General features: G+C 42.5%; 1 protein-coding gene across 4 annotated transcripts in view; it reads right to left on the reverse strand.

The window, feature by feature from the left end:
- ZNF704 (zinc finger protein 704) overlaps positions 1 to 12,074 on the reverse strand; it is a 100,806-nt gene that overhangs the window by 13,841 nt on the left and 74,891 nt on the right. For all 4 annotated transcript variants that reach the window (XR_015257718.1, XR_015257719.1, XM_086740956.1 and 1 more), the window contains 4 exons: positions 9,576 to 9,679; positions 6,013 to 6,245; positions 2,468 to 2,568; positions 141 to 402 (listed from right to left, as the gene is read on the reverse strand). Coding sequence is in view for 2 of the 4 variants with exons in the window: in XM_086740956.1 (XP_086597082.1) it covers positions 141 to 402; positions 2,468 to 2,568; positions 6,013 to 6,245; positions 9,576 to 9,679 (700 nt within the window). In the remaining 2 variants the exon portion in view is untranslated. The remainder of the gene's footprint in view (positions 1 to 140; positions 403 to 2,467; positions 2,569 to 6,012; positions 6,246 to 9,575; positions 9,680 to 12,074) is intronic.

Genomic DNA, 12,074 nt, shown 5'->3' on the forward strand with positions numbered 1-12,074 from the left:
ATCCCTTGGACTGCCCTGAAAACTTTTCAACCCATTAAAACCAGACTTGGCTTTTTAAAACTCAGACACGGTGATCTGACATTTATTTATACTTTAATGACATTAACGTAACCAATGGAATTCATTCTCACTAATGTTACCTGGTAAGCATGGTCCGTGTGTACGAGGTAGAGGTTGGTAGGAGCTGAGCGGCTCAGAGGTGTCATCAATTTAGTCTCAGTTTTGGCACAGGAAGTTTCAGGACGGATTGTGTCTTGGGTGGGAAAGGAAGGAGGAGATGCTAAAGATGGAGAGACTGGGGAAAGACTGCTTAAGCCATCAGCTACTGAGTCCGTGTTGAGCCTGATTTCTGTATAGTAAAAATCCTCCTCTCCATCACTGTAGTCAGACTCTCCTACACGTCTGTATCAAGACAAAGAATGAAGGACTGGTTAAACGAAAGCAAGAACCCTAAGGTAAACTTTAAGTTCTAAGTACATGGCAAATACATTCACACTGTCAACAAATTAATATTCCCAGTTTCAACCCTACCTACTTTATCAGCATACTGACTGCAGGGAAGAGGGAGAGGAAATCATGTAATCTGAAGGGAAAAGAAGTAGGAATTAGATTTTTTTTTTCTCTCTGTGTTATTCTTGACTAACTCTTTGACCCTGGAGTAATGTTTAACTTCTGCGCTTCAGCTTAAATATCAGCTTCTCATTCCTAACTATGGAAGTTAACAAGAACCTAAATGCACTTTGACTTCAGAAATGACAGAGCAGCTGCAGAAGCACGAGTAAAGGTAACAAACATGGGCAAGATATACTTCACTAATGTTACAGCAAACAATATGTAATCTTATCATAGGTTACTTAATTAAACCAAATATAGTTAAGGCTGTGGTTCACTGTAACTTTCTTTGGCATAACAGAAGCTGCTAGAAAACAGTCTCACCATGCAACTCACTCAAACACTGTTAGAAAAAGGATATATACAGGCTGCCTTGCCATGCACGATTTTCTGGTCCTACTCACGAGAAGCAGACTTACTGACGGAGGAGATGTAAAAGGTTTCATTGCCCCTGCATCGCTGGTACTGTCTGCTGCATGTTTGAGCACAAGTGCCAGAAGCAAAGCAGCCCTGTCAAAGCAGCAGTTCCCAGTAGGCTATGCATTATCTTGACATCCAAAACAAACCACTATTGCAGCACATTCAGAATCCACATGCTATCCAGATGTAACTGACAGCTATTGCATGTGTATTTTCTCCTGCATCTTCCATATGGGAAATCTGAGAGCCCCAGACATCCTCCTGTCTGCATGTCCATATCAGGGCTGAACACCGGGCCTCTCCTTTTCCAAGCATGCACTCCAAAACCAGTCCCTAGCCAGTTCTTCAGCCTACTTGCCCATATACCTCTGTCTGTGGTCCTCTCAACACCCTGTTCAACAGAACTCACTGAGAGAGCATGGGTTCAGCAGGTTTGAAAGGGTCTACACGAAATACTAGCCGTCAGATCACAGCCAGTCGCTCTCAAAAACTCTCTCTGGCAAAGTTACAAACTACAAACTCCAGGGAAGTTCTGCTGTTTACTTCTCCCTCTCCTGTGCCATGAAAAGGATGTCCCCATAATACACAGGACAGAGCAACATTCGCAACTGCATTTTCAGAGATTTCCTCTGTTTCCGCCAGCCTTACTGTCCGGAGCCTAAGCCCAACAGCAATTACTATGACCTTTGCAAGAATCTCCTGAGCTCTACACCAGACTACTTCCTCATGGCCACTTTAATATTTAAGCACTGGGTAACACAGACTTACACAACAGAGATGTATTTCCACATACCTGAAGTCCATGAGTCCCCACTGCAACTATATATGAGACAGTAAGGTCACTCTGCAAATTGCGCAGGAGATTTCAGTTGCAAACTAAAGCTCTGACACAAGCTTGTGTCATACAAGATTCATTCACTTTTGCTTCTAGTTCAAGTAAAATACAAATGGAATTGTAGCTCAGCTTCATTTTCTTAGGTTTCTCAGGTTTTTTTTGGGGGAGGGTTAAGTTAATTTGACTCAGAACTAGCACAAGCACCTGATCTGATGTGAAACAAAGCTGGAACGTATTCATGCAAGACCCCGAAACCTGCTGTCTTTCGCACAGCGTCAGCCTGACGTGACATGTGGATAGCACACACAAAGTAAATGCCACTGAGCTGCGCTGCCGTGTGGAAAATACAGTGTGACCTAGAGCTGTATTTGACCTTCTAGTAAAGTTCACAAAAGTTCAAGAAACAAAATGCCTTGCTGTTGGAGTAAGCTCCCATTCACCTTGATGCACTACTCTGCAATTTCCTTAGAAACCTAGGGATCTGAGACAGAAAAGCCAAGGACAAGTCAGTTCATCTCCCTAGCCAAGTGCAACTGCTCCCCTTCAACTATGATTTCAACTATGAAATCCCTTCAACTTCCAAAAAGCCTGCTCTCTTACCCAAGGTGAATGGTCCGTATGTGTTTCTGAATCCCTGCAGCTGTGCTCAGTACCTTCCCACAGTTTTTCCACAGGCATTTGAACATCACTTTCATGGAGTTCTGGAAATTATGAGTAAAGCAACATTAGTTGAATGGAAGATAGAGAAAAAACCAAACCACTCACAACAGATATACAGTTACAAAACACTGTGAAGGTTCAGAGCCTCTAACTCTGAATTTGTAACGATGTAATAGTCTCTGTCAACAGTGTCACCCTACTGAACTCAACAGAATCCCAGTGAAAAGCCACAGGAGTAGCTTGTGCCAAAACTTTACCTCTCTCTGCTCTTTGGCATGGCTTTTTCATTTGCAAGTTCCAGTTTCAGTCTCCTCACAAAAGGGGGCAGACGATACAAAAACTTCCTACACTTCTTTGGAGCCTTTCAAAGAACAATTGATGAGGATTTCTCATCTAATGCAAGGCATCTTCTTAAATTAAGATATTCCTAAAGCAAGCTCTTACAAATATTTCTGCTTGTGAATTTTGCAACGCAGAAAAAAATATTGCGCCAGAAAATCACAGCTTCTGCAATGAAAATATTCACCCATGAGCTGGAAAACCCAGCTTTTATTTCATCCAGAAGCTGCTGTGACCCTTAGTTGGATGAGAGAATGAGAAGCCATGTGGCTGTATTCAACATTTTTGAAAGAATATGCATGTAATTTCATTTTAATATTCTTGTTATATTCTTTAATATAACTTCATTGGCCTAAACTGAATTATCATTGACTTAGAGCACAGCCAATAAGGCTACAACCAGCCCAATCTTCAGTATTTTGAAGACCCTGGAGAAAACTAGCCTTAATTTAGAGCATCGTATGTGGTAACAAACAACACAGATGTTGTGGAACCATACAGATTTTTTTTAAAGTTAATTTTACCCCAAAATGAATCCTACTTCATAAATTTTCAATTTAAAGAAAATCTAAATAATCTGTACTTCTCAAAAATGATTTTCTCTATTATTACAGAACACCTTAGTAAAGAAAACATGAGGAAGAGCTTCAAAATACTGTAGTATTATCCTATAATTTTAGTTACATCTAAGATTAAATTAATATATTAATAAAGCTTGATTAAAAAAAAACAGGGAACAAGTATATCTTTAGAGTTAAGTACGTGCTTTGCTGTGTCTTGAACAAAAGCTGGCTTGGTGCTTTCTTCAGTTTGGACCCTTTGGAAGTGCATGTCAGTAGGTGGTGAGTTTCAGCATTTGCTAGAAAGGCCATGAGTAGAATATAATTTTTTAAGAACTCAACTGACGGGCTTTGTAAAATATAAGTTGATAATAGCAGCCTGTTCTCATAGCTACTTGGCAGCCTAGCATCTCTTGTTTGAAAGTATGGGTGCTAACGGCTTTAAGATTTGAGGTACTCTATCATACTGTTTGTATGAAAACCTACTTTGGAATAATTGCATAGGAATTCCCACTATAATTTTTTTATCTGATAACACAACTACCATTCAAATAGATAAAGAAGTCCTTTTTTCCTTAAATTAAATGTAATCTATCTAGCAATTCTGATAGATAAATTTCTTACTTTTATAATAACACTAAATACTATCATTAGTTCAACCAACCACTAACCACGGCATCATTTACATCTTAGGAATTCAAATACGACATCATGAACAGCATATGCATTTTTATGAACACAGAATGGTTTAACATCAATCTCCAGTTTGATGGTAAAAGGAATCTCCTAGCTCCACTGTGTTTTTAGCTTTATTGTCAGTGCTAGGACTCTGCAAAAACCCACGCATTTTAACATACCCTAATGAAATCTCACTCAGTAGAAATACAGAACATAAAGCATGGTTCTGTTTCTGACTGGTCAAAAAATTACCTAATCAGGCTTAATTTTTTTTTTTTAAGAAAATAATGGCATATAAATGGTTTGGTGAAGAATAACTGCATTAGTGCAAACTTTTAAGCAAGCAACTTTCTTAATGGGCAGTGGCTGCCAACATGACATTTTCCAAACCTGAAATGGAAGAAACTTTAATGAGTAAAAGTAGGGCTACCCATCACCCTGTTTCCAGATTTCCTTCTGATTTTTGCAGCCCTGAAGAAGACATAACCTGAACATGTTTATTTCAGGTTCTAAACGTGTGAAGCTGTACTCAGATAAAGTACCACGCTGGGACCAGAATAAAAAAAAAAATGCAGGAAACACTGTTCATTTATAAAACAAAGTTTGGCAGGTAATGTTATTATTTAGCTACATTAAACATTTACCATACAGAGCAAAATCCCCGTGAACCAGAACAGACAGTGTAATAGATCTGTGGTGGTTACATAAATTGAAATATTTAAAGACAAATTAGATAAAGATAAAGACAAACCCATCTCTCTCATCACAGCTGAACCATAAGAGTGATGCTAAGAAGCTGAACTTTAACTGAGAAGTAAAAGGCAAACCAGCACACTCCTGCATTCAGGCTCTTCCCGTCCCACACACTCCAAAATAATCAGTCAGCTATAACTTCTAATTTACTTTAACAAAGGTGTCCTCCAAAATATTTTTCTTCCTTTTTAGCAAGAAGCACAAACATGTTACAGCCCTCTCCCACAAACAAGAGCAGCACAGTGTAGGTCAGCAAATAAGCAACTTCTGGAGCAAAAGGATAAATCTGAACAGGTTTAAACAATCATTAAAACTTCTTCCTGCTGGTGATGAAGCAATTAACCATCTCAGACTGAGCCAGAAACAAAATCACTAAGGAGAATAAATTCCCTGTTTTTTCTCTTTCTTACAAAAAGCCTTTTTTCATCTTGCTATGTAAAATCTATCCTGTTGTGTTGGGAGGGAAGGATACTTGGATTAGTGCCATCTCTTTGTTTTCTTTTTCTTCGAGACAAGCTTGCTTGCTAGCATAACGATGCTTTTTTGGGGTTAGTTTTGGACTTTTTTTTTTTTCCCCACTGTGTTTTATTTAGTCTGCTTTTGCACTCCTCCTGAGGATAAATTTGGCCACTGCTAACACTGTATCAAAAGCCACCAGGTTTGATCTCTCTCTCATCTTTTCACTCCATATGTTTGCACAGAGAAAGTTTAACAGTATTAAAGTATCTGACATGCTGTCAGACAAACAGCACTTTCAGGGAACAAGAAGTATTAAGGCCATATCCAGTTTTTGTGAAGACATGTAAAAGCTGCCTGTTGCATCCTGCATACAAAGAATTTGCCAGAGTAGGATAGAAATCCCTTGAATGGCCAGAGGCAACACCTTCTGGAAATCACTCTAGTGTTTTCTGAGGGGGAGGCTCTGTAGAATCTCACCATCTGGCAGCAAATATGTGGTGCTGACGGCAGCATGTGTGTGCAGTAGGTGACTGGGTCGAACGAGACACAGTGACTAGGACAAGTACCTATGTTAACTGGATGCCAAGGAGCGATACACACACAGAGCTGTTTGGGTGACCTGTTCCTTTCTCAAAGCAAAATAAGTCTACCAACACCCTATCTTCCCATGGGTATGGAGTTTAACATGAGGCTAACCTTTCTCTTTCTAGGAATGGGTTCATCAAAGAGAAGGTTGCTTGTTTCAGCTTCATCAATACCATCATCTGGCTGGGAAGGTGTCCGAAAAGCTTTGAAGCTATCAGCTGACAGAGGTGGAGATGGTGTGGATGGGTTGGACTGGTCACTGGGAGCGTTCCAGCTCCAGTATCCACTGCTGCTGGTACTAGAAGGCACAAATCCTCCTTCTTTCCAAGATCCATTTAGGGATTCTGTCAAGAACAACAAAAGACATCATTACAATAGTATCATGTGTTACAGCTGAGCAGCTCTTCTATCTAAGGCTTAGATGCCATGTTGGTAATTAACTGTGCATTCAATAAAGGAAAGCAAAAGTGCTGAATATAGAGAGGACAACCACATCTATCCCACTGCACACAAATTACACATTCCACACTCGTTTTTTTAGGTGTTTTTTTTTTTTAAGGTATTTTTCTAAAAAGAAATGCTGGGTTTGGAAAAATAACCTGTTCTGGAGCATAAACTGCAATAAGCTGTCAGATACTGCATGCATGATTAAGGGAAAGCATTCAAACACATCCTCAACTTTCAATAGGAACGTATGTCTGTGGTGGTGCATCAGAGCATGCTCCACCCACTGCAAGGCCAACAGGAGATCCCCCTGGAAGGGGACATATGCTCTGAGCCCAGGACACTAAGTAGATCTGCAAAAACGTTAGCGTCATCCCAGTACTGAAACACCAAAGAAAATCATAATTACACTCTAACTGTCTTCTCATAATCTTCCAGTGTACACACCTCTGCCTAATTTGAGTCTCTACTCGAGGTGGGACGTATCCTTGGAAGGATATTCTTTTTATTTTCTTCACTTAGGTGTATCACTAGGCATCTGGTTTCAGAAGTGGGACGCATAGACCCTGGATAACTTCCACACCTACTTGCTGGAGGGACCCCCTCACTGCAGCAGTTCCCCTGATATTAGGTGGTGAGAGACACTCAGACTAACAGGTTACTACAACACAGTGGGTGGGAGTAACAGCACTGCTTTTGCAGTGTGAGGAAGGGCTTCAGCCATGCTTCATGTGCTGAGGTCCTCATGCATTAGACACTGGCGTGTCACTCTTCCCAAGCCCTAAAGGGCTTTTCGCAGGAGAGGGGTACGTAGGTCATCAGCTCAGCAAAGGTACGGCCCGAGTGCATCCAGTGGTGCAACCACGGGCAGCTCTGCCTGAAGGAAGTTTCTGTTTCTCACAGGGCTCGGGCATGCGTGCAGGGACGGTTTCGGTGCAGTTTCTCCCTAACTCAGGCATTGGAAGCTTTTCCCAATGACACTGTAGGTGCCCGAGTATTGTGCAATAACCAACTTTGGAGCTGGCAGGCAAATAACATCTTATCTGTTCGTGAAACATTACTTAAGTGTGAGACAGGAGTCTTTTCAAGCCAACGCTTGCTGTAAGAGTTCTGCAGAAGTCACTCCTTCATTCCTTCTCCATTTCTTACAGATAAATTTAACTAACGACATCAGCAAGAAAATAATGTCTACCACCTGCTACCAAAAGCTTAACCAAAACCCAATGAATTTTACTTTTTTTTTCTCCTAATTCAGTTGGTTTTGTACCAAACTCTTAATCATTAACATCAGCTGCTCACAAAACAGAATGCAGTGCTCCATCATGTAAGCACATGCATAAAAATATCCCCTTGCACAGGCAGCAGCCAAGTCCCTGCGCTTACTGATCAGGGCCACAGAGCATAAATGGGATCAACTCTTCCTTCCCCCTGCCAAATTCCTCTTTGGAAAAGGACATACACATTTCTGGTAGCTAATAAGTTAACATACGAAAATGTCATGTTTTGGTTCATGATTACAGCCTTCATGTGACTGTAATGGAGGTGGGTTTTGTTTCTTTTAAGTACTTGTACTTCAACCTTGTGCCAAAGCCAAGAAGTACATCTGGTATCAACTTGGGACCTTAGCATAACTTAAAATTTCCATTTCTTCAGAAAAACAAAGGAAACAGCACTCTTTCAACTACTACTTTCCGATACATTTATGGTGGTACTTTGTATTCTCAGGGTTTACAGCTTCTCCTCACCTTGCTGAGAAAGAGATGTAAATCAAGAACATTTTGAAAATAGTATGGAAAAGGTTGAATGAGGTTGACAACAGGAAAAAACAAACACTAGTCCTCATTAATACTAACAAATCTGTCAATGTAAAGAAGTTTAAAATATAAATAAATGCAACTTACTCTTATTTTGGGGCTCTTTTCACATTGCTGGAGTTGCGTGAAAGAGAACCAGACCAAATATTACTCAGCTGCAGGGAAACAAGGGCCAGACTCTGATCCAGTTTACATGGGTGATCATCCCCAGTATTTCTAGCACAGATCAGACTTTAGTATTAATGCTCATGTTATGTTTTTTACTTCTAGGCAAAATCCCATTTGTTTAAACAAATATTCCTTTAATTACGCTGCTACTTACTGCCCTTTTTTGGAAAAGGATGTAGAAAGAATTAATTATTAGCACATTTGTAGCTTGTATTACTAAGATCAGAGCCTAGCCTTGCAACACCAAATGAGCTTTAAATTATCAAGTCTTTACACTTTTATTCAAGTCTTTAGTAAGTCTTCACTCAGGCAAAACTAAGATATTCAGGGAGAAGGTCCCCAACAACAGCTTCAAAATCTTGTCTGTGCCTACCAAAAACACGTGAATTACTTTTTCAGGCTAGTCTTCCCAGATTTCGGGAAACAAGTAGACAAGCTATGTGAAGAAATATCAAAGAGCACTCAGACTGCATGAAGAAATATCAAAGGCAGTTAACAGCTACCATTTACCTATTAGCAATTCAAAAGGGCTTGTTTGGAAGATCTTTCCAATCGACAGCTGCTAGCTCATGTGCCCTGCCGCTCCTGACAACTGTTGTCTGCTCAAACTGTCTAAGGTGGCAGCTACTGCCTTGCCTCACACCAGAGCAGCTCCCCATGACCGGGGATGCAATGTGGGGCATGTGCGTGCCTCGGCCACTCCAAATCTCTGCCTGGCACATCAGCACAAATCCATCTTCATCTGTGGTTTCAGCTGTGAGCTGAGCAGCTGCGGAGCAGGTATGTTTTCACCCTTCCATTGGCCTCCTCTGGGGGCTGGCAACCTTCAGCCCTGAGGCAGGACAGTCACCGGGGATGTCACTGCTAGAGGTTTCCCAGGGCTTCTCAGAGCAGTGGTATTCCATAAATACTTCTGGTTTTCAACACTGGAAAGCACACAGACAGGAGCCATGGGTGGTCATGGCTAGAAATCCAGCTAAACAGATAAAACTTACAGTTTCATAAAATGGAGCCACTCTACGGTTACGGAAAAGGTTTCTTCTCATTTCTGCCAATGCTGCACTGAAGACCTTGACTACGCTGGAGCAAAGCTCAGTATGATCCCCAGCATGCATGAGTCACTGCGGGAGGCAGTCACTCACTTTTTGTCCTCCACCACGGCCACAGCTCCTGGAAACGAGCCCCCGTGTATACGGCCCTGGTAGCCCTCCCTGGAACCCCTGCCCAGGTGCTGCTCTGAAGGCTTACCATTGGGTCGGACAGGAGGGCTGCGGACCAAAGGGCTGGTGGATAAACTGGTGAGTACCATGGCTGCTGTTACTTTATCCATGTCCAGTTCTTCTGAAGATTTTCTGAAACACAGTGAATGGGAGGCAGGAAATACATCAGCAAATATTTAACTTTTTTTTTTAGCGCTGGGTTTTTTTTTTAATACCAGCCCAAATCCTAAGCCAGCACAGCACAGTAACGAAAGCAAGCTGCCGAGCAGAGTTCTCAAAGCTTTTGTCTTCTGGCAACCTGAGCATATCAAGCGGTTACTTCAAGCAAACAAGCTCAGTGTAAACAGGAAAAGCAGTGGGAAAAGAGAATACATCTTGGTATAACATTGTCAGGATTACTGTGACCCTCCATAAGTTTGACTGTTCCTTTTTTCTGCCTTTCAGAATTTCAGCTATTCATATCCTTACAGCTAAGTGTATACCCAAGGTTTTTTTTTTCTTGGAGGAAGACACAGAGATGCAAAACCAGGTAAGATTACCAGTAACATTAGTAACGTATACTGCTCTTTGTAGGGTGAGGAAGAACTATGAACTGGAGCTAAGGGGTGCAATTTTTTCTTTGTTGCTTCTGCTTAACACTGTTAACCTTCCCGTTCTCACTCCGAAAGACTGATCTGAAATTCTTCTTGGTCAGATTATAAATGAACTATTTAAAATAATTAGAAAACTGGTAGAAAATCAGTGTGTGGGAGGGGCTGGAAGAGATTTTTTTGCAGGTGTGATGGGCCCCAAAGCCAGCAGGATGGTGCAGTGGGAGGAGAGAGACTCGCCACTGCCTTAGCTTGGTCTTGCTGGAAACCAGCCCTAAGTCAGAGGAGACTTCCCAAGGGGATGGGGAAGGCGTAATAAGGGAGAGGAGGGCAGCCAGCTTTCCAGGGGAGGGAGGAGAGGATCTGGAGAACAATGAATGCTGCCACAAACCAGGCTTCAGTGACCCATTGCTCAAAGAGTCATGGGGTTTTTTTAGACAATGTAGGAATTTATTTGTCTGTAAAAATGTATATATTATCACTGTTTTTCCTCCAAAAGTTATTACCTTCCTGACAATGCACAATTTCTGAAAAGTGAATGTACCAAAATAAAACTACTAAACCCACTAGGTTTAGCAGACTTTTGCTTTCCATCCTTGTGGGACAGTGGAATCAAAACAAACAGCTTCTTGTAAATGCTTGCTTTCAAACATATAACTGATCATCCGAGACCATCTTTTCATTTACCAGAGATAAAGTTAAATTTGTTCTCACAAAAGGGCACTTTTCCCCCCCTCTATTCTGCATTGTGGGGTTTACAGAACTTCCTCTGTGCCTTCCCAGGAGCTCTACTTAACCGATCAGGTTGAGTCTTTATTTACGACTGGGTGATCAGACTGGTGGATGAAGGAAAGGCTGCTGATGTGGTCTACCTGGACTTCAGCAAGGCCTTTGACACGGTCTCTCACAGTATTCTCCTAGGGAAACTGGCTACCCTTGGACTGGGTAGGTATAGCCTTCTTTGGATAAAGAACTGGCTAGGGAGCCGTGCCCAGCGGGTGGTGGTTAATGGAGTCAAGTCCAGCTGGCAGCCTGTTACAAGTGGTGTCCCCCAGGGGTCGGTACTTGGGCCCATCTTGTTCAATATCTTTATTGATGACCTAGACGAGGGGATTGAGTGTACCCTCAGTAAGTTTGCAGATGACACCAAGTTGGGTGGTGGTGTTGATCTGCCTGAGGGTAGGGAGGCCCTTCAGAGGGATCTGGATAGGCTGGATCGCTGGGCTGAGCTGAATGGCATGAGGTTCAACAAGGCCAAGTGTCGGGTCCTGCACTTTGGCCACAATAACCCCATGCAGCGCTATAGGCTCGGAGCTGAGTGGCTGGACGACTGTGAAGAGGAAAGGGACCTGGGGGTGTTGGTTGATGCTCAGCTGAACAGGAGCCGACAGTGTGCCCAGGTGGCCAAGAGGGCCAACGGCATCCTGGCCTGCATTAGAAATAGTGTGGCCAGCAGGAGCAGGGAGGTAATCATCCCCCTGTAGTCGGCACTGGTGAGGCCGCACCTTGAGTATTGTGTTCAGTTTTGGGCCCCTCACTACAAGAAAGACATTGAAGCCCTGGAACATGTCCAGAGAAGGGCAACAAAGCTGGTGAGGGGTCTGGAGCACAAGTCTTATGAGGAGCGGCTGAGAGAGTTGAGATTGTTTAGTCTGAAGAAGAGGAGGCTCAGGGGAGACCTCATTGCACTCTATAGCTTCCTGAAGGCAGGTTGTGATGAACAGGGGTTTGGCCTCTTCTTCCAGGCAACAAGCAGGACCCGAGGAAATGGCCACAAGTTGTACCAGAGGAGGTTTAGATTGGACTCGAGGAAAAACTTTTTCTCCCAAAGAGTGGTAAGGCACTGGAACGGCCTGCCCAGGGAGGTGGTAGAGTCTCCGTCCCTGGCAGTGTTCAAGAGGCGGCTTGATGAGAAGCTACAGGATATGGTTTAGTAG

This window comes from Chlamydotis macqueenii, chromosome 2 (genome assembly GCF_036417535.1).
Source record: "Chlamydotis macqueenii isolate bChlMac1 chromosome 2, bChlMac1.mat, whole genome shotgun sequence".
Taxonomy (NCBI): Eukaryota; Metazoa; Chordata; class Aves; order Otidiformes; family Otididae; genus Chlamydotis; species Chlamydotis macqueenii.